This window comes from Cajanus cajan, chromosome 8 (assembly GCF_000230855.2).
Source record: "Cajanus cajan strain Asha chromosome 8, NIPB_CcT2T_4, whole genome shotgun sequence".
Lineage (NCBI taxonomy): Eukaryota > Viridiplantae > Streptophyta > Magnoliopsida > Fabales > Fabaceae > Cajanus > Cajanus cajan.
This window is the reverse complement of record NC_138524.1, coordinates 29,052,826-29,075,724: the sequence shown is the minus strand read 5'-3', so window position 1 is coordinate 29,075,724 and position 22,899 is coordinate 29,052,826. Positions and strand designations below refer to the sequence as shown.

The window sequence follows — 22,899 nt, the reverse complement described above, 5'->3', positions numbered from 1 at the left end:
TAAATAATAATAAATATTAGTGTAACGACCCGCCAGGTCTCACACTGTCTATAGCGTTCAGATACAAGTATAAAATAAAATCCCACTACTAAACAATTATATATATAACGAGAATACACAACTAAAAAAGATCCCATAATATATATAACTGAAAGTAGGGAATATAATATCCTATACAACAACTAGGTAGTCAAAAACTACCAATCAACTAACTACAACGTTAGCCCTCCTCCTGAGTCTCGAAGCTCACCTAGTCCAACAGAACACCTATCCTGATCTGCTCGCATACCAAGGTATGGTCATCGCAGTCCCAACCACATAGGGAAAACACGCTAGGGTAAGCTCACAATAATAAACATAAAAAAATAACATCAACATATAATAAACAACAATAGAATTCTACTTTCAACTTGCAACGTAAAGCAACACAACATCTACAACAATAGATATACAATATCATCTACTAGCAACAACATTTTCAACACATCACACTTTATTCAAATTGGCCACTCGTAATCGGTATAGCTCAGCGTGACCCCTATACTGTGGTCACTTCATACACGTGTGTCTCGACCTTGCTCACACACAAAGGGTGTTTTACGTCGTGTATTTTGACCCTTTTACGTCGGAAAAGGGTCCGACGTTAATACGGGAGTCGTAAATTTACGTCGCCACTGGAAGACGACGTAAATTTACGTCGGGAAATTTTCCAGACCGACGTAAAAAGGGGCAAAATCATGCCACAAATTTACGTCGGACGTGGCCTTGTCCGACGTAAATTTACGTCGGTCATTGCAAGGCCCGACGTAAATTTACGTCGGACAACGCCATGTCCGACGTAAATTGTGGCAGTTTTTTTTTTAAAAACGTTTGTAAATTGATATACCCAACACCTGCATATAAATATAATCCAGAATACCAAATCTAAACCAGGCAATCCAGAATAGAAATTCAAATTGTATTTCAAAATTGAATGACAAAAAGAAAATAATATATAAATCTTAAAAAACATAAATTATGACAATGTAAATCCTATTATCCTAAAAAAGCTATAAAACATGTTTGTCAATGCTATCTAAATAACTAACTATCAAACTATAAACATAATATCTAACTAACTAAACTTAGAAAAAAAGTTGCCCATTGTTCTCTTATCTTGAGCATCTCATCTTCGGACAATGGAGATGGATCTAGAAAGACCTGAAAGGGTAATTTAAGTGTCATTAATATGCAATGTTAATTATTCTAAAGGTAAATATAGTTAAATAAATTTTGATATGAATTACCTGCGCCCAAGAATCAATAATACCCGCAGAAACTATGGCTTTCATCCAATACATGATGTAATAGCCACATTCAAACGAGTCTTGTTGCTTATTACACTAAAATGAGAAACAAATAACTATTAATTCCAAAGTCAATAAATTTAAATATTATTGACTGTATGAATTAATTTGCTAACCTTAGGGTATATGAAATGCAATGACTTTGATGATCTGGCTCTTCCACTTAATATATTAGCTCCAGACACGATTCTAATTAATTGAAATAAAAATAAATGTTAGCTAATATATATAATTACAGTGTTAAAACATAATGAAAAAATGTAGTTACCCATGTAATTGGCTTTTAATTTCCTGGCTTGGTTTTCGATGAAGTGAACAAAACCACACCACGGTATATTCCTTAGGAATGATTACCATTAACTGCCAATGAGACCTACATTGTATGACAAACAAATCAGTTAAAAAATTACCATGATTAAAAAATCAATTAAAAAACTAACCCGTCAATGTATGGAGCCATGTATATATGTCTTCTTGAGTCACTCATCCATGTTTGCATATATTGTTGGATCTGGACCTGAGTGTTTCCTGATTTTTGGATGGATTGAGGCTCAATAAATCCATATACTTCTGCTTGTGCTTGCTCCACACTCAATTTGTCCATGTACCTAACACAAATAATTATTATAAGTTAAATGTAATTATTGTAAATTTAGACTCATAAAAGAAAATATGACTTACATGGCCCACAACTGTATGACAGATATATTTAACATGGAGTTTCCCCCAACAATCTCTAATGCATCAGGCAGAGATATGTATAGTGGAACATCAGAGCTATCAACTCCAAAAACTCTAATGTCCCACTGCAATTGAATTGGTTGCTTCTTTAATCGTGGTAATTGGATTAGAAGCTTAGATATGGGATCATCCTCAGCTTCTGCGATATTAGCATCATGAACATGAGGTTCTCTCATGACCTCCTTACCACGATCGATAAAATCCTAAAGAAATAATCAAAATTAGTTAAACAATAATAGAATTATAAGAATCTAAAAGAGCAATAATATAATTACCTTTGCCCGTGCTGAAAGCGGCATGACCAAACATTTTGGCCAAGCTAAGAATGTGTCGGTTGCCTGCCCCACTAGTTGAACCTCTGTATTGGGCAAAGGCACTGGAGCAGCAGCATCTTGAACTTGGTCAACCACAACCCGTGTCCAGTCTGGCTGTAGAGGGACACCATGGATGGTTGAGCCACCCTCAAATACTCGGCCAATAGCCACTAACTGTGGGGGGTCATCCTCAACATATAACTCACACTGGTTTGGTACATCAGTGTGAGCATGTTCCCCTGAGGAATTTGGAGCAGCACAACTCCCTTTAGTGCTGACTCGAACACCATCATGAGCAACTGCAGTCTGTTGCTGAGAACGAGCCAAAAGTTCAAACTTCTCTTCAAACTGTTTTTCAATATTCTTCAGTTTCTCTTCAAACTGCATCTCCAATCTCTGCTCCAATTTCTGTATAACCTCTTGACTGCAAGAGTCGACAGTGTTCCTCGATGATCGGCCACCAAAGAAATCTCGGTGGCTCCAAGAACCACCAACACCACGCACACGACCTCCGTGCTCTGGCTTTCCTATGGCCGTTGTGAGGATATCATTTCGACCATCGGAAACAAATGAACCCTGGGTGCTCTGCTCAACTAAATCCTCCTGCAACAATAAGGAAGATTAAAAAATCTTATGAATTAAATGAGTTGAAATGAAGAGTCTTAATTTGTATATTTTTACTTACTATTTTATTAGCAACGACCCTTGCAGACTCAGAAGTCATTTGCCCATCTGGTTTTGTCCGGGCTGCTATCCACATCTCATGGCGGGGAGGTGACTCCACACGGTCAGCATCCTCAACCCCTGCTGCCTGTGCCCTAGCCTTCTTCATTTGCTTTTTTTTTTCTTTCATATCCCCCTCTTGACAATAGATGGGGTGCATCATTCTTGGCTTGTCGTTCTTGGGCAGCTATTCTTTTAGCCTGCAATAATACAAAAAAAAATGAGATAAATTAAAATATACCTTAAGTATTTGTGTCAATGTAAAAGTTATCAATAACTAACCTGCCACGAAGGGTCCAATCGAGTGGCACAAAATTGCATCCACTCCTCATCAGTGATCTGGTACTTTAGACAGGGAGTCTCATTTTGGCGCTCTCCAAATACATACTCCCGTGTCAAGAAAGTCTTGAAGTCTCTCCACCTGCTGGCAAGGGCAGATAACATCTTCCTCCTCATGCCCTCAGTGTTGGGAATGTCAAAATTTTGCTATGAAAATAACAACAAATAATAAATAATGTATTTAAGTTATATAATATTGAAAGGATGTGAAAGTATATACCTGAATATCCTGCCACATGAGGTTCTTGTCAACCTCCTGAACGTCATCCCATGATGGAATGATAATAGAAACATGTCGTCGAGCTAGGACTCCCAAATAGCTCTTAAACTTGGCAGCATTTGGGCCTGATGCCTTGCCAGAACGAGGATCCACCTCAACCGGTGTCCTCTCCTTGGCAATGCGCCCAGCTGTCAACCCAGACAATCGAGTGACAGATCTACCTTCCCTCCTTCCACTGCCAGACCCAGAATCCTCCATAATCCTGAAAAAATTAAACTGTCATTATTAAAACAATGAATTAATTGAATAGACAAATAAAGTAAAAAAGATAATAACAATATAGCAACAAAATAACTAATAAAAAAACAAATAATACATAAACAGAAACCTATTAGGTTGGAATGTTTTCCCATATTCCTTCATCATGATCACTTCGAATAGCATGTATTTCGTCAACTTCATTGTCCGCAATAGGACCAAATGATCTGCTTGAAAAAGACGGTGTCTCATGCATATCTAGAGACTCATCTTCGTGAGTTCCATGCATGGTTCTTCCTTCGAGGACCACTGACCATTTCTCATTACATGGATCCTTTACATAAAAAATTTGTCTTGCTTGATATGCCATAATAAAAGGTTCATCCTTATAGCCGACCTTATTCAAATCAACCAAAGTAAACCCTAAATCATCTGTCCGCACACCTGTATTGCCATCAACCCATTTACACTTGAACACAGGCACTCTAAACGTAACATAATCAATTTCCCATATGTCTTCTATGACTCCGAAATAACTCATGGATGCTGTAATGGGATTTTTATCTTTTGAACTAGCAAAGTGCACAGCCTCAGCCTGAATTGTAACCCCACTATTTTGTACTCTACTTTTGTCATCTTCTGTTTTTGTATAGAAACAATATTTGTTAATGTCATACCCACCAAATGTAATGACATCGTTGTTAGGCCCACACGCGAGTCTCAAAAGTGTATCAGAAGCATTAACCTCACCATAAACCTTTTTCTTAAACCAAGCTAAAAAACTCTTGTTATGTTCATTCAATACCCATTTCTCAGTCATCCGAGGGTGTGCTATCTTGATTTCATCTATGTGTTCTGATATGTAAGGAATTACTTCATCGGTGTTGTTCAATATGTACAAATGTGCTTGGTCAACTTCTGTTCGACTCACAGTTCTAATCTTTAAACTTCGACTACCCTTACCAAATTGTTTCCCATCATGTCGAGTCTTGGGAATTCCTATTGGTTCTGATTTTGACATGTACCCTGAACAAAACTCAATGGCTTCTTCTGCAATGTACCTCTCCACAATAGAGGCTTCTGGGCGGTATTGATTCTTGACATATCCTTTTAAGATCTTCATATATCTCTCAACAGGGTACATCCATCTAAGATAAACCGGGCCACACAATCGAATCTCCCTAACCAAATGAACTATCAAATGCACCATGATATCAAAAAATGAAGGTGGAAAATACATTTCCAATTGACACAAGATTGTGATTGCTTCATTTTCTAACTCATCTAACTTTATAGGGTCAATTACTTTGTTGCAAATGGCATTGAAGAATAAACACAATCGAGTAATAGCAACTCTAACAGAAGATGGTAAAATGTTACGAATAGCCACAGGCAAAAGTTGTTGCATTAACACATGACAATCGTGAGACTTTAAACCAATCAACTTCAAATCTTGCATAGACACCAGACTCTTAACATTTGAGGAGTACCCTTGTGGAACTTTCACACTGCTTAAGCACTCACAAAAGCTTTTTTTTTTCTTTCTTTGATAGAGTATGACAAGCTGGAGGCAAGTAAGTGCGTCTTCCAATAGACTGAGGATGCAACTCATAACGTATACCCATGTCCACCAAATCTTGTCGTGCTTTCACTCCATCTTTAGTCTTTCCTTTGATGTTTAGCAATGTCCCAATTACACTATCACAAACATTTTTCTCCACATGCATCACATCTATGCAGTGTCTAACATCTAACTTGCACCAGTAAGGAAGATTAAAGAATATTGATCGTTTCTTCCAGATATTTCTCTCAGTTGACTTCTTTTGCGTCTTTCCGAACACAATGTTAATGTTCTTCACCCGTTGATATACTTCTTCACCATTGCGCGATGTCGAGGCAATTTCATCCTCTTGACTTCCATTGAATGCTTTCTTCAATCTACGGTATGGATGACTACGAACAAGAAACTTACGATGCCTAGTGTACGCAATCTTTTGCCCATGTTTCAATTGGGTATAACTTGTGTTTTCTTCACATATAGGACATGCATAATGACCCTTCACACTATACCCACTCAGGTTACCATATGCTGGAAAATCATTTATTGTGCAAAATAACATTGCACGCATGGTAAATTTTTCTTCACGATATGCATCAAACACCTCCACTCCTGTGTCCCATAACATTTTCAAGTCATCAATCAATGGACTAAGATACACATCTATGTCATTTCCTGGTTGTCGGGGACCTGATATCATCATAGACAACATAATATATTTTCTCTTCATGCATAGCCAAGGAGGCAAATTATAAATGACCAACAAAACTGGCCATGAACTGTGTTTACTACTTAAGTTCCCATAAGGATTCATGCCATCTGTAGCTAAACCAATTCTCAAGTTTCTTGACTCTGCACCAAATTCTGGAAATGTTTCATCAATCCTCTTCCATTGCGGAGAATCAGCTGGATGTCGAAGAAAGTTGTCACATTTTCTACAATTTTCATGCCATGTGAGGTTTTTTGCATCTTCTTTAATGGCAAACAATCTTTTAAACCTAGGTATTATTGGCAAATACCATAAGACCTTAGCAGGGGGACCCTCTATTTCTTCCTCACCATTACTTCCATCAGTTTTCTTTTTGAACCGCGACAATCCACATGTGGGACACACTTTCAGTGTAGCAAAATCATTTGTATATAATATGCAATCATTAGGGCACGCGTGTATCTTCTTATACTCCAAACCCATTGGACATAGTATCTTTTTTGCCTCATAGTTGCGATTAGGTAACGTGTTATCTTCTGGAAGCATCTCCTTCAATAACTCCAACAATTCTGTGAAACTTTTATCAGTCCAACCATTTCTTGCTTTTAAACTAAACAATTTTAAAGTTGCTGATAATCTTGTAAACATACTGCATCCTGGGTATAATGGTTGCTCAAAATCAGACTTTAAGGTATCATACACATGTGCTCTTTCAAAATTTTCTTCACCAACATCACGTATCATCTCTTCTAAGTTATCGTTCATCCCTTCAAAATTTTCAGTTGTTGACACTGTTGGAATGTCTAATATTTCTCCGTGCCATGTCCATATTGTATAACTCTTCACAATACCATATATAAACAGGTGATCACGTATTTCTCCAACTTCTTGACGTATCTGATTCAAACATCGAACACATGGACAATAATATGCCCCTTTGATGGGTTTCCCATTTTCTCTTGCAAATTGTAAGAACTCTTCAACTCCATTTCTGTACTCTTGACTAATGCGACTTGCATTCATCCAACTTCGATTCATTATCTATATATTAACACAAATTAACTATTGACTCAGTTATTCATAATTTTTTTAACCTAAACTACAACCCTAAAAAATCGATGGTAAACTAAAGGTCAATGCCTAAAAAAGTCTCTTCTTTAATGCATCTGGAACGGCTCGTACTGAAACTAGAACGGGACGTTCCAGATCAACAAATTACAACAGAAAAATTCCAGCAGAACGGGCCATTCTCCATGCAGAACGACCCGTACTGCTTGCAGAACGGCCCGTTCTGCAAGGAGAACGGCCCGTTCTGCAACGTTCCAGAGGAACAAATAGCAAAAAAAAAAAACAAATAAATTACGGGGACAACAAACTAACCTCAAACGACCAACGTGCTGACACTTAGAAACTTGGATACGTTGAATGTAGCCGTAAACGCAGTGGGAGACTCAAGTAATTCAGAGGATTTCGTATAAACTGTGAGCGCGGGAATGAAAATGGGACTTTTGGGGGCAATATAGGAGAACTATTACGTCGGATAAGGCTTCGCCGACGTAAATTTACGTCGGCCTTGGTGGACTCCGACGTAAATTTACGTCGGACGTGGGTGGGACCGACGTAAATTTACGTCGGACTAAAGGGAACCGACGTAAATTTACGTCGGAATAGAGGTACCCGACGTAAATTATCTAATTTACGTCGGTCTACGAGAGGTCCGACGTAAATTAGTCTCCACTTATTTACGAAACTGCCACCGCGTTTTTACAACGTCGGTGTTTGTGGTTTGCGACGTAAATTGGGTGACGTAAATTGTGGTTTGCGACGTAAATTAAACGATTGGTGCTCCACGTGAATGAGATATATAACGTTCAATGCTTCGCATTGCTTTTCAAACAACCGATAAAGATGCTCCAAGTAATAATACGAAAGATTTTGATATATATCAAAAGTTTTTTTTTTTCTTCTCAATATCAATTAGCAAGGAGTGTTTCAATGTCTTTTTTCTAAATTATCTATACCTATTCTTAAAATAAATATATTTTAATAATCATTTTTTATTTTTATTTTTATATGAATTATTCTACCCTTATTTATTTTCTACAACTCTTTAAAATATTTATGTGCCTCTTTAACTTTTCTTTCTTTCTCTTTTGATAACATATTCTAGACACATTTCAAAAGAATGTATGAAAATTTTCTTTATTTAATAGCGTATTTTGGACTACTACAATGTCTTCAAGATTACTTTGATTCATAACAATATAAACAATACAAATATTTGATAAAATACTAATTGTTATGAAAGATGAATAACTAATCCTGAAATATTTGTCTTGAAAAATGACTTTTTTTAAGAAAATTCTTCACAACTTTGTCTTGCGGTTGCAACACCAATGGAAGAAAAACTATAGTGCTAATAACATGTTATGAAAAGAAAGAGAAAGGTAAAGAAAATAAACAAGACAATATGAGATGGAGAAAAAAAATTTAACTCATGTATTATCTTTAAAAGAGAACTAACCTATTTATAAGTACATCGAATAATTGAATAATTACACACAAAAAATAATACATAATAAAAATATAAATAATAATAAATATTAGTGTAACGACCCGCCAAGTCTCACACTGTCTATAGCGTTCAGATACAAGTATAAAATAAAATCCCACTACTAAACAATTATATATATAACGAGAATACACAACTAAAAAAAATCCCATAATATATATAACTGAAAGTAGGGAATATAATATCTTATACAACAACTAGGTAGTCAAAAACTACCAATCAACTAACTACAACGTTAGCCCTCCTCCTGAGTCTCGAAGCTCACCTAGTCCAACAGAACACCTATCCTGATCTGCTCGCATACCAAGGTATGGTCATCGCAGTCCCAACCACATAGGGAAAACACGCTAGGGTAAGCTCACAATAATAAACATAAAAAAATAACATCAACATATAATAAACAACAATAGAATTCTACTTTCAACTTGCAACGTAAAGCAACACAACATCTACAACAATAGATATACAATATCATCTACTAGCAACAACATTTTCAACACATCACACTTTATTCAAATTGGCCACTCGTAATCGGTATAGCTCAGCGTGACCCCTATACTGTGGTCACTTCATACACGTGTGCCTCAACCTTGCTCACACACGAGACCAACCAAGTCCTAGAGGAGAACAACACATCATCAACTCTAAGGGATAACTTTCCAAGGAGGGTTTTTAAACAAATTGGGCTCTCAGAGCACCACAACTATCTCAATTCGCACAATGGGATGAGCAACTTTGAAAACTTCTCCTCTAGTCCTAGTGATCAACAACTCATCACAATACAATCACATAGTATTTATCACAATAGCTCAATTATCAACTCATTCATACAACATTATATACAACTTGAATGCAATAACCCATGCAACATCAACTCATGCGTCGTCACACATATACAACTAGGAGATCTCCAACAATTGAGGTTAAGCAGTCTAGGTGGCATAAACCCTACTGAATCCAGCATTTGACCTATCTCAACTAGGTCAGGTATAGGACATCGTTAGGAACTTCGAAGAGAACCAGGTATGGACAACAATAAGTGATTGCTCAAGTGTGCCACTTAGACTCGGAAGTCCAGTACTACTGTTAGGACAAAATGGTTTGTGTATGAGCCTACCACGGCCTTGGCTAGCATCACCAATCCACATATGGAGTTAGCTCACCCACTATCCTCCAAGTACCATGCACCCTCCAGTATCTAGTCAAAGACTACATCTCTAACTAGATACCTTATCAAATTGGTCATTCAACCATGACATGGATCGACTACTTCCATGTCGCCCACACAGTACTAAAGGATTCAACTTTAAAACAACTTTTAACTTATCTCCTTAGTACTATGTATCTCAACATAGGACATATATCTTCACCATATGTCCCCAACTTTTCAACTTTACAGCAATAGGCAGCTTTACAACTTTACAACAATAGATAACTTTTACAACTTTACAACAATAGGCAACTTATACAACTTTACAACAATAGACAACTTGTACAACTTTACAGCAATAGACAACTTGTACAACTTTACAGCAATAGACAACTTGTACAACTTTACAGCAATAGACAACTTATACAACTTTACAGCAATAGACAACTTATACAACTTTACAACAATTGACAACTTATACAACTTTACAGCAATAGACAACTTATACAACTTTACAAGAATATACAACTTATACAACTTTACAGTAATAGACAACTTATACAACTTTACAGCAATAGGCAACTTTTACAACAATAAACTACTTCAACTTATACATCCCAACTTATTAATAATTCCACGATAGACAACATGTAAACAACTTAATTTCATCAACCAGACAACCTATAAACAACTTAAGCCAACAACTACTCAACTCATCTTTATCAGGCAACTTAACAACTTAACCACATTATAAACAACTTCTAAAACACAAGAACAACTACATGCAACCACTAATTTAAATCAATCATCATCACAAACAACCACACAGTTCAACATAAAACCCAACTTTTTAACTCAATCCGCACCCAACAACTTAACCATTTTCAAGGAAAACAATACATGAAGCTTCCCTAACCTGAAGATTGGCTCAACATTGCCAAAAGTTGAGAAGAAGCGAAATTTCCTTCCGAAGCTCAACCCGGGAACCTCAATCTTCCAAAATTAAGCTTCCTGACCTAGAGTCTTTCTCTCTAAAACTTCTCTCTAAAACCTCTCTCTAAGTTTTTCCTTTTCTCCCCCTCCTCAACACCTATTTATAGAGGTCAGGAGTGGCCAAAACGGCCTGTTTCGAATCCGGAACGGCCCGTTCTGGGCTCCTTCATCATGTGTAAAATTCACATGCAGAACAGCCCATTCTGGCACGTCTAGAACGGCCCGTTCCCAAACCAGAATAGTCCGTTCTCGAGCTGAATTTAACTCACAACAACCACGTTTAGAACGGTCCGTTCCAGTCTAGGAATTGTAGGCTAATTTAGTAGTTTGGAACGGCCCGTTTTAGGCTACTAAATCACCCATCGCCTTCTGAAATACATACTACGTTACAATTAATATCCACTAATTATTATTCATGATGGAGGTGAGTAGGAGAAGTGATGAACAAGCTCCTCCTAGACACGGATCCTCTTCAATGGAGATGCAAACCGAATGGAATGGAGGCTTGAGTAGATGGAGATTTTCGGAATGGAAGGAGGTTAAGCTTAGAAGGAAGTATCCAAGCTCAAGCATCAATGGATTGTTCACTTCAAAGAGAAGGAACAATGGTGAACTCCTAAAACTAGAGAGAATTCACGGTGACTTTGAGGGAGAAACTTGGCTCAATGGCTCTCAAATTTCTGAATATTCAAAGTGAATACAAAGTGAGAAGGAATTGGCTTAAGTATGCACCGAAATTATGACACTTAGGCGCCTAAGCTTAAGGTTCACAAAATGGCGCCTAAAGTTTGAATTCAAATTTGAAATTTGAATTCAAACTTTGGTGCACATGTGTAAGTCCGAAAATTTAGGTACCAAAGTGCATTTAGGTGTGATTTGAGAGTCATTTAGGGTTAATTTGAGTGGCACATGTTCAGCCACCCAAGGTGCTAAACATGTGACTCAAATGTAACTTAAATGACTTCCAAATTAAACCTAATTTAACCTAATTAGCATACTTTAGTATTCCTTGTATTTTCCTATTCTAATGACCTAATTACATTGGTCCAACAATTACAATGGAAAGGAAAAATTACAAGAATGAAAATGAGCCCAATATTGGGTACCAAAAGCCCAAAGGCCCATGAAGCCCAAAACTAGGCCCAACTAGCCTAAAACCTAAAATGCTACTCTATGTGGTCCAAAATACAAGACCAAAATATATGATACCTATATTAACATGATGTATACAAAACATATGAAAATAGCCATAACAAACTATGGCCCATGAAAAGTTCAACTTGGGCCTTCCCAGGCCCATAAGGCCCATTGGGCCCTGTGGCCCAAACCTTCATGTCTAGCCAACTCCTCTTGGATCTTTGAGTATGTCACCTCTTGCACTCCAAAGCATGATTCCATCATCCCCTCCCTCTTGAAAAGGATTTGTCCTCAAATCTCGAGGATGAATGGAAGAAGAAAAATTAACACCTACATATAAAACATGCAAGGAATAAGAAATAACATGGTAAGAGAAAAGATCATGGATCCTAAGAGAAGTCCTAGTATCTAACCTAAATTAAGGTAAAATATTAGACTCTCTAGAAATAGGCTCCTCTTCTAAGCATAACCTAGAAGTAAAACCTAAAAATGTAAGAACACTATGACTAAGACAATGAAAAGACTGATTTTTAAACACTACAATATCTTGCCTAAAGTACCATAAATGGTATCCTAGGCTTTTCCTAAAATATAAAGAAAATACTACTAAAAAACGTCCTAAACAATTTTGGATTTGATTGTTTATTAGATACTCATAGTCATATAATCTATTTTTGTCTTGTAGGGAAGGAAACATATTAAGTTCAAAAAAATAAGAACTTCCCATAAGATCAAACATAGAATATAGATTATTACAAGTTGTATCTACTAAACAATGTAAATCGAAAATTGGGTGCTTTATTAAATTTAAAGAAATACTTCTTTCCTTGTGCACCATCAAGGAAGTAGTATAAGGAGTAACACTAGGAATAATCCACTCCTTCTTCACTATATCTCTAAGTTGAGAATTCTTGGTTTGAAATTTATTTTGTTTTTCATTCTCAACTCTAAGATAAGTGGCAGCATTAGGACAAGAGTCAAAACTTTTATGAATAAAGAGAGTTCTTTTCAAGTCTTGTTTGGTCATAAAATAACTCTCCTTGGTCACAAAGGTTTTAGTGGAATCCCCTTCTTCCACACTCTTTCCTTCTTTTCTTTCTTTATTTCTTTTTCTTTTCATTTGCTTTTGATCCTCAAACACTTGGGGTGGTGTTAAAGGATTAAAAACAATTTCCTTATTTTTATGAGTGAAGGTTATTTTGTTAGTAAGGCCATCATGTATAGTTTGTTTATCAAATTTCCATGGCCTACCAAGCAAAATATGACAAGCTTCCATAGGGATCACATCACATAAAACTTTGTCTTTATAATCCCTTATAGAAAACTTGACCTTCACTTGTTGATTCACCTCCAATTCCTCACCTTCATTGAGCCAATGAAGTTTATAAGGGTGAGGGTGAGGAATGGTGGTAAGGGCTAACTTGTTAACCAACCTTGTACTACAACAATTAGAACATGATCCACTATCAACAATGAGAGAACAAGTTCTTTTAGAAACTAAACATCTTGTGTGAAAGATGTTCTCTCTTTGAGATAGTGAAGTGGGACAAGGTTGGCTTCCAAGAAGCCTTTTGATCATAAGAAGATCACCATCCACAGGATACAACTTTTCAATTTTAGGATCTTCCTCACTAGTCTCACTACCACTTGAAGTGGTAGAACTAGATTCATCAAGACTACTATAAATGTCTTGTCCTCTCAAAATCATGACCTTTTTAGTTGGACATTGAGAAGCTATATGGCCTCTCCCAAGACATTTAAAGCATTTGATGTCACTAGTTTTACTACTAGAAGTGACAACATTTTTATCATTTTCTTTTTTTATTTCTTTTTCTTGACCCTTACTAGAGTTTTTAGAAGAGTCATATTGACTCTCTCTCTTGTAGTCATTCTTGATATAAGAGTTAGTTTGAGTTTTTCCTTTTCTCAAATTTTGTTGTTCCACCCTTATATAAAGTTGGACCAAATCATCAAGGTCCCTATAAGGGAGTAACTCAACTCTATCTCTTATATCAAAAATTTAGACCACTTAAAAACCTAGCAATGGTCAATCTTTCCTCTTCCCTTATGCCAGCCCTCATGAGATACAACTCCATCTTTTGTCTATACTCCTCAACACTCATATTCTTTTGTTGGAGTCTTTGGAGCTTATCCATAAGCTCCCTACTATAATAAGAAGGTATGTGCCTTCTTCTCATAGCACTCCTCAACTCATTCCAATAAGTGATTGGAGGGTCATTTTGAAGTCTTCTCTCTCTCTCTAAGGAGGTCCACCAATACATAGCTTGTCCTTGGAAAGCTAAGGTGGCCAAGGTAACTTTTCTTTCTTCACCTACTTGGTGACAAGTGAAGATTTGCTCCACTTTCATTTCCCAATCCAAGTAGGCATCCACATCTTCTTTTCCATGAAAGTAAGGGAGATCAATCATTGATTCCCTCACTTTGTGTTCTTTAATGACTCTCCTAGGTGGGAGTTGATAGTAAGCATCCATTTGTATACTACCATCATTATTTTGACTTTGAGAATCATTGGAGCTCTTGGTTGAGCTCCTAGAAGAACATTTTGGACTTTTATTTTTATTTAATCTTTTCAAAAGTTTTTCTTCTCGTTGCTTAATCTTTTGAATCTCTTGTTCTAAAGCCATGATTTGTACTTCCTTTTCAAGTTTTTCTTTTTGTTTTTGAAGTATTTCATCATGCTTCCAAAGTTTTAGTGCCTCAACCTCCTTGAAAATTCTTTTAAAACTTTTAGGAGATTCAAAGTCACTACTACTTTGAGAATGTTGACTCATGATTAAGCAATAAGATTTTATATGCTATGCAAAAAGTTATAAAATGTTTTTGGTATTTTCTAGGAAGGAAAATAACACTTGGAAGTCTAAGTGTACAAGTTGCACTATCAAGGGAGGTGAGCTACAAAGAGCCACTTAATAACCAAGCCTTTTCAAGTGGAAATCACTAAACTCCTTTGTGGTACTTCCAATTCCCCAAAACTTTTCACAAAAATTTTGAATGCTTTTTCACAATTTGTTTGTTTTTGAGACTAAACTAAACGTGAGCAAGTAAATCTACACAAGTCTAGACGAATTTAAGCAACTAAGTAAACACAATTAAAGTTCAAACACTTGAAGGAAGCAAGGATAATCAACTAGTCGGTTTGCCCTAGGTGGAAGCTTGAAACATATGAAATTTTCAAGCCACTTCCACTAGTACTACACGTGAGAATGCTAACAAGGAGTTAGATATACCTGACCAGCTTCTTAATACTCCCTCCAAGCTTTACAAATTGATTTTAAAATACAAGAGAGATTGCAAAATTTAAACTAGCCTAGAAAGCAATAAATGGCGGTTTTGGTGACCAATTAGTGACAGTTTTGTGTTCAACTTTTCTAACACTTGTTTAAGTGTCTTAATCCGCCACTAATCCTTCAAATTTGATGCTCCTGGACCTGCAAAGAATCACAACAAAAGAGGTTAATGGTGGCTGCCTCACAAAGTGAAAGGAATGGTCACTCAAGTGAAGGAAGTTTAGGAGAAGTTTTGGTCACTAATTTAGGTCAAATTTTTAGGTCTTAGTGTCCAAACTTTTCCTACTCTTTGTTGAGCAATGCTTGATCCTTGAGCAAGGATTTGAGGCCACTTCCAGCACAGGGAAATTATTGAAAGAAAACTAGACAAGCAATAGAAGCACAATTTGAAAAGCTTATACCAAAAGTTAAGAGTAATATGTATATATGACAAGACTCAAAGAGGTTCAACAAGTAAAACTGAAAAATAAGACTCCAAATAAAGCTAGCACTCAGTTAGGAATGTTCCTAGATAGGTACTAGAGTAGATGAACAAAACAAAAAAAAATTGAAAGCAATTGGATAAGTATAGCAAAAATAGTAGTCAAAACAATAACAAGGAATCAAGTAGGTTTTTCACCAATGTACACCTCTCGGCTTTTTCCTTTTAATTTGCTTTCTCTATTTTTTTTTTATTCTTTCTTTTTCCAGTTTCAAGTTAAGAGTCCAGAGAGTATATTTGCCTTTTGTTTAAAATTTTTTTATGATTCCAAGCTCTAGAAACCGAGACTACAAGTTAGGTCAAATTTCAAGTGAAAACAAGGAAACTAGTGCACTAGTTTTAGGTTTTGTTTTTGGATTCTTTTTGTACTCTTTTTCTTTTGAAATTTGGAACTCTTCTTTTGTTTTAGGCTCTGTATTTCCTCTGTTTTCAGCCTCTCTTTTTTTTTTTTTTAAATTGAATCCACAAGAAAAGTGCACTAGAAGTAAGTTAAACACTTGAAAATTTTCGGTCACAAATTTTTTTTAAAAGATTTTCAAAGGAAAGTGAATTGAAAACTTAAGAACACAATGGAAACCTAACTCTAAAGAAACTTGCTAGGACTAATAGCAAGTTATGAACATAATAAGGCAAAAGAAAAAGCACATTTAGGTAGGCAAAAGAGAAGCAAAACCGAGAGCAATATGTAGACACAAAGTTCAAAATAAAACTAGGTTAAACATGCTATTCAAGGAATTTGCAACATATAAAGACTAAACACAAACTTCTAAGACAAAACATAGATTCAAAACCAAAATCTAAATGTAATGCATGAGGTCCAATCACGGACACATACAAGGAATGGAGAGACTCAAAATAAAATCCAAAATAGCAAAAGCAAATAGTTCCTAAACAAGTTGATTGAAGAAGAAATTCAAGAACAATCAACAATGGATCTATGAACACAAGAACATCAACAATATAGATCCGAAAATGAAACTCAATTAAGACAAACAAGAACAGCAAAGACAACACAAGACACGGACACAAAAGTTTGAAGAACTTATCTCCTTGAAGAAACCTTGCTTTGATACCAAAATTGATGGAGGTGAGTAGGAGAAGTGATGAACAAGCTCCTCCTAAGCTCCTCCTAGACACGGATCCTCTTCAATGGAGATGCAAATCGAATGGAATGGAGGCTTGAGTAGATGGAGATTTTCGGAATGGAAGGAGGTTAAGCTTAGAAGGAAGTATCCAAGCTCAAGCATCAATGGATTGTTCACTTCAAAGAGAAGGAACAATGGTGAACTCCTAAAACTAGAGAGAATTCACGGTGACTTTGAGGGAGAAACTTGGCTCAATGGCTCTCAAATTTCTGAATATTCAAAGTGAATACAAAGTGAGAAGGAATTGGCTTAAGTATGCACCGAAATTATGACACTTAAGCGCCTAAGCTTAAGGTTCACAAAATGGCGCCTAAAGTTTGAATTCAAATTTGAAATTTGAATTCAAACTTTGGTGCACATGTGTAAGTCCGAAAATTTAGGTACCAAAGTGCATTTAGGTGTGATTTGAGAGTCATTTAGGGTTAATTTGAGTGGCACATGTTCAGCCACCCAAGGTGCTAAACATGTGACTCAAATGTAACTTAAATGACTTCCAAATTAAACCTAATTTAACCTAATTAGCATACTTTAGTATTCCTTGTATTTTCCTATTCTAATGACCTAATTACATTGGTCCAACAATTACAATGGAAAGGAAAAATTACAAGAATGAAAATGAGCCCAATATTAGGTACCAAAAGCTCAAAGGCCCATGAAGCCCAAAACTAGGCCCAACTAGCCTAAAACCTAAAATGCTACTCTATGTGGTCCAAAATACAAGACCAAAATATATGATACCTATACTAACATGATGTATACAAAACATATGAAAATAGCCATAACAAACTATGGCCCCTGAAAAGTTCAACTTGGGCCTTCCTAGGCCCATAAGGCCCATTGGGCCCTGTGGCCCAAACCTTCATGTTTAGCCAACTCCTCTTGGATCTTTGAGTATGTCACCTCTTACACTCCAAAGCATGATTCCATCAATTCATAACAAATTTAAATTTCTTCTTCTTTGGTTTTCTTAATTGGAAAAGTATAGCATACTACCAAATAATAAGGAGAATATCCAGGGATGAAGTCAGAGGGGTAGGGGTAAATTTAAAAATTAAAGTTTATCTAATAAATAATTAATATTAAATTTTATAAAAACATTTATAATGTTTCTTAAATAGTTTAAGAATATATATTTAAAAATATATTTACAAAAAAATAAACTAAACATATTTTTTTAAAAAAAATATTACCAATTTTAATAATTAATTTCGCATGCTACCGAAAACCTTCATAATATATATATATATATATATATATATATATATATATATATAAAGAAAATATACCAAGAAAAAACCTCATTATTTTATAATAAAAATTGATGTCAATGTTAGTTATATTTTTATGAAAATTCAACTAATGATGACATAGAAGTATACTAAATTAGAATGAATTATGTTCCTAAATTATTATGACAATAATAGTTAACAACTGTATCAAAAAAAAATTGATTCCCGAAAATTTATACAACTATGCATTTGAATCCTTTCAGTATTGGTAGAGCCTCACAAACAATGACAAAAGAAACAAAGACAAAATGAAAAAAAGAAATAAAGAAAATATGGATAAAACAATGATAAATGTTTATATATGTCATTGTTTGAGTTGTCAGTCTTTTATATAAAATTTCCAAGTTTTCTTCATTTATAAATATTCTTTATTTATCAAATCAATATAAAGAGAATATTGATAAGGCATTTGATTGCAAATACAATATGCATATTACTTTTATAATAGGGATAAGAAAATATAAAATAAAAGACTATTAAAAATCTTGAACTACCTAATACTTTTTCCATTGAATGAAATGAAATTTCGCACGACTATAGTATTTTTTTTAATAAAATTAAAAGGAATGGGAGGAAGATGGGAAACGAGTGTGATTGGATATCACATCGCACACTTGATTTGACTGCAATGCTAAACTTCCACCTTCCACTGAGACATCATGTGCTTCATTTATTACAATGCTGAGAAATATCTTATGGTTACTTGTTAAAAATTAAATTTAATATCAGGATTTTTATATTAAAAAATTTAAATCAGAAAAAAAAAAACGACTTCATATAACATAAAAGCTAATTAATTAATTGTCAATTTCCAATGAAGATTATAAATTGCCTATTCTATCTTAAGTCTGCATGAAAATATATTATAAATTTAAAAAGCTTTAATTTTATTTAAGATTTTTATTTAAAAAATTTCTTGTTAATTTATATATTGTTCAATTATATAAGAAATGCTCATTGAAATGTTTTTAAAGGAGTAATATTATATGTAAAATAAAAATTATAGAAAAATTTATACAATATGTCTGTTTTTTAATCATTAATAAATATTTTTTCTATAATAAATGAAATGATGGTTAGAAATATCCATTGAAAATACTGTTATACAAGTTATTATTATTATTTTAATGAGTTTGATGGAATTCAAAGTTAGCGGTCTATCTATGTTACTCCAAACCATGAAGTTTGATTATTCTCTCTTTGTTAGATCACGTGAAAGTTGTCATTTATTGGTTTTTCAAGACGATTCAATCATGAATTCTGACAACACGGTAGAAGTTTAACTTGTTTAGGGTTTAGGATCAAAGTCATTGCCCCACTAAAATTCCAAATGGGATTGAAAATCAAAGGTTGATATTTCTTCACCAAAGAAAAAAAAAGTACGAACTTGAGCTTCTAGATGATGAGTGTTATCCTCTAAAATAAAATGTAAAGTATTTGGATAAAATACTTAAATTATAGAACTTTGCATCCTTGAAACTTACCAAAAAGAGGTATTCAGTTTCTTTCAAAGTTTTAAGAATTATAAATAAATAAATAATTAAATGGATGGTTGTGAGTGATTTCTTAAAAATTATGAGTGATTATTTTATTTATTTTTCTTAATAAATAAGGAATATAATAATTCACTAAAAATAGAGAAAAAATGATTATTTAATATTTATCTCTTTTATAAAAAGTATAAATAGATTTTATTGTTTTTCTTTTTATTATTTAAGAAAACATAACTCTAACAAAAAAATAATAATCTCAATTTTATAATATAAATTTAGATTTATATTTTAAGAACGAAGTAACTTTTTTCTTTCACATTGTTTTTTTTTTATCTATATATGTAACACTCTGTTCACCAGATAGTTGTTTTGAAGAGTGAGAGAATTTTCCCTTCTTTTTCGTTCATTCAGAGTTGAGTACAGAGTTAGGAAGCTTGGAGTAGTTCTTCCGTCTTCCTTTTTCTCTTCTTCTCTTGGGATTAACTGAACAAAGTTAGCTAGCAGCGGAGAAGTCTGAGTTGTTGAGATTATGGCTTGTCTTTGTAACCGTACAGAGCAAACAAAGTTTCTTCCTCTTCTTTTTTCCTCTTGGCAGTTTTTGGTTCTCCGGAGAGTTAAGGGAAGTTAGAACATGAATCGTTATTATATTTTGAGTTGCATGTGGTTGGATCATCATTTAATATGTGATTCGTGACTGAGTTGGTTGAGTTGAGTAGGTTGCATGTCATTTGGGGTTGTGGTATTCTTGAATGAGTTGGGTAAAAATGGGTGGTCTTGAAGTTTTGACACATGCATGTTGAAATTTATGTGGTTTCTCGGTTGCTTGAAAAAATTTAGTAAAGATCATAAGTGTAGATCATTTTTAAGGGGAAAATTGGTGAAGGGAAGGTGAGGACCAAAAGTGGAAGCCATAGAAATGCAAAAAATTCTACATTTAGCCTTGCATTCGTGGGTCATCGTTGCAACCGTGAGGGAAAAATGGAATGGCAGAGATCCATCGCTGCAACCGTGAGGGAAAAATGGACTGGTAGAAATCCAGCGTTGCAGCCACGGTTGAGCGCTACAACCATGGGGAGAAAATTGAGCTGGCAAAAATCCAACACTAAAGCTCTGATTTGACCATTACAATAGTGGGGGTAGATGACCGAATTTGGTCTTGATGTCTTCATGAAAGTTGTAGCCTGAGATGTTAGCTTTCCAATGACGCTAAAATCACCTAAAAACAGAGGTTTAGAACTTTTGTTATGACCTTTTTAGTGAGAAAAGGTCAAACTGTCAGTATTTAGGCAAATTGTTACAATTTTTACAATTTTTAACATGGTACATGGTGGAATTAGAACCTGAGTTCTTCATGAAAGTTGTAGAAAATATTGTTATCGTTCATATGAGATAAATATGTGTTCGATCAAAGTAGTGGAACTCCAATTATGTTGTGTTATGTGGAAGTTGTCGTTGTATGCTATTTATTGATTTCATGTTGAAAATGTTATGTGCTAATTCCTTTATAGCATATGATAATGTATGATGTCCCAAGCTATTATATGATGAATTTTTTTATATGGATGATGATGTATGAGGATATTTAAAGTTTTTTAAGTCGTGATTGAAGTTGTTATGTTGAAACTACTATACATGTTGTAAGTTGTGCCTTAAGTTATTCAGTTGTTAAATTGGTTGGCTGTTTTCAGTTGATTGTCAAGATGTTGTTTCTGTTAATGTATGCTTAAAGTTGTAAAGCTACTTTGACGTTGAGTTGTTATATTACTTTGATGTTTTAAGTTGTCTTATAATTGCAAGATGGATGTTGACTGTTGTTAAAGTTGAAAGTTGTAAAGTAGTAAGTTGTTTTAGTTGCCTAAGTTGATTTATGATGTTGTTTTCTTAAGATGTGAATGTTGTAAAGATGTATATTGTTTATGTTGTTTAAGATGATATGATGTGAAGTTGAAAGTTGAACGTTGCATGTTGTTAAAGTTGTTAAGTTGAATGTTGAAAGATGAATAAGTTGTTAAGTTGATAAGCTATAGATATGTGGGTTAGATACATATCTTAACTACGATATTTAGAGACTAGAGGAGAGTTAAAGATGTTTTTGAACTTTAATATGTCATTGTGTGGATATATGTTGTGTTGAACCCTTTAGTAAGCAAGTTGGCTTCTAAATGGGTACGTTGTTTTCAGTTGTCTTCTCTAAGTTCTACATGGTAATCCGTGTGTGGGCAACGTCAAGGCACACATGTATGAAGCGATCATAGTATAGGGGTCAGGTCAATTTATACTGATTACAAGTGACCAATCGAGTAAAGTACCGAGTTGGAGACTTAGTCTCTAACCTAGTATCAGAGGGTTGTGGTATTTGGAGGGTAGTTAGTGAGCTAATCCCATAGGTGACTTAGTGTTGCAGACTAATGTCATGGTAGACCCATACCCAAACTGTTCTATCCTGACATAATACCATACTTTCTTGTTTAAGTGGTAAAACCTAAGAAATCAATCTAGCTTGTGCTAGCCATTATTTATAGTCTTGTGCTAGTCGTTGTTTCAGGCCTTATTATCAATCTTTGTTTCTGACCATAGTGTTAGTTGTTGTTTCTGGTTGTAGGAGATCTTTGTAGTTGATATGTGTGACGACGCATCATTTGTATTTATATGTTTGTAGATTATGTCATTTTATTGAAGGTGTTGAGGTGGATGATAGTCGAATATGTGTTTGTGTGGTTTTATGTTGTTTATGATGTATTGATGATATAATTGTACATGGTGTCTAATGATGTGTATACGTGAATACTGAAAGTGGTTACATTGAAGGTGTAAAGATGTAGAAGTTGCTATTTGATGAAAGTTGTGAGTGTGATGTTGTTTAATGACTTTGTGTTGTATTGTATCTATAATGAAGTTGCCTAATTATACACATTGTTTGAGTGTCTTAAGTTGTATGATGAGACTTGATATGATGTAATAAATGATGTTCATTTTGAGTTGTTTATGATGCATGCTGTTGTATCACCATGATTTTGTATCTTTAGCTTATCCTATGTTTTCCCTTGTGGTTTAGGACTACTATGATCATACTTGGTATGAGAGTAGGATAGGATTAGCGAGTTGAGTGGTGTTGTTTGGTGG

General features: G+C 34.8%; 2 protein-coding genes across 3 annotated transcripts; both read right to left on the bottom strand.

Moving 5' to 3' along the window:
* Positions 1–1,610: 1,610 nt before the first annotated feature.
* On the bottom strand, positions 1,611–2,634 carry LOC145950382 (uncharacterized). The gene is made up of 4 exons (XM_083061471.1): positions 2,610–2,634; positions 2,028–2,226; positions 1,787–1,954; positions 1,611–1,719 (listed from the first exon to the last, which is right to left on the bottom strand). Exons 1-4 carry the CDS (start codon positions 2,632–2,634, stop codon positions 1,611–1,613), a joined length of 501 nt encoding a protein of 166 aa, XP_082917597.1.
* A 340-nt stretch (positions 2,635–2,974) lies between these two features.
* Positions 2,975–4,635, bottom strand: LOC145950770 (uncharacterized). 2 transcript variants are annotated; one of them, XR_014428621.1, is made up of 5 exons: positions 4,072–4,635; positions 3,684–3,945; positions 3,407–3,610; positions 3,087–3,324; positions 2,975–3,004 (listed from the first exon to the last, which is right to left on the bottom strand). XR_014428621.1 is itself a non-coding variant. In XM_083062482.1 (4 exons), exons 1-4 carry the CDS (start codon positions 4,191–4,193, stop codon positions 3,220–3,222), a joined length of 693 nt encoding a protein of 230 aa, XP_082918608.1. In that variant the 5' UTR covers positions 4,194–4,635; the 3' UTR covers positions 3,012–3,219. The 2 variants fall into 2 exon arrangements, 1 of the variants encoding a protein (XP_082918608.1); XM_083062482.1 differs by lacking the exon at positions 2,975–3,004 and having other exon boundaries at positions 3,012–3,324.
* Between the last annotated feature and the right edge of the window lie 18,264 nt (positions 4,636–22,899).

Excerpts from the sequence above, each read along its gene's own strand:
- LOC145950382 (XM_083061471.1), bottom strand. The coding sequence starts at position 2,634 with ATGCTCACACTGATGTACCAAACCA. Across the intron at positions 2,227-2,609 it reads CACACTGATGTACCAAACCA|AAGCTGAGGATGATCCCATA; the intron begins GTGTGAGTTATA and ends CTAATATCGCAG. Across the intron at positions 1,720-1,786 it reads ATGGCTCCATACATTGACGG|GTCTCATTGGCAGTTAATGG; the intron begins GTTAGTTTTTTA and ends CATACAATGTAG.
- LOC145950770 (XM_083062482.1), bottom strand. The coding sequence starts at position 4,193 with ATGAGACACCGTCTTTTTCAAGCAGATCATTTGGTCCTATTGCGGACA. Across the intron at positions 3,946-4,071 it reads AAAACATTCCAACCTAATAG|GATTATGGAGGATTCTGGGT; the intron begins GTTTCTGTTTAT and ends TAATTTTTTCAG. Across the intron at positions 3,611-3,683 it reads TCATGTGGCAGGATATTCAG|CAAAATTTTGACATTCCCAA; the intron begins GTATATACTTTC and ends TTATTTTCATAG.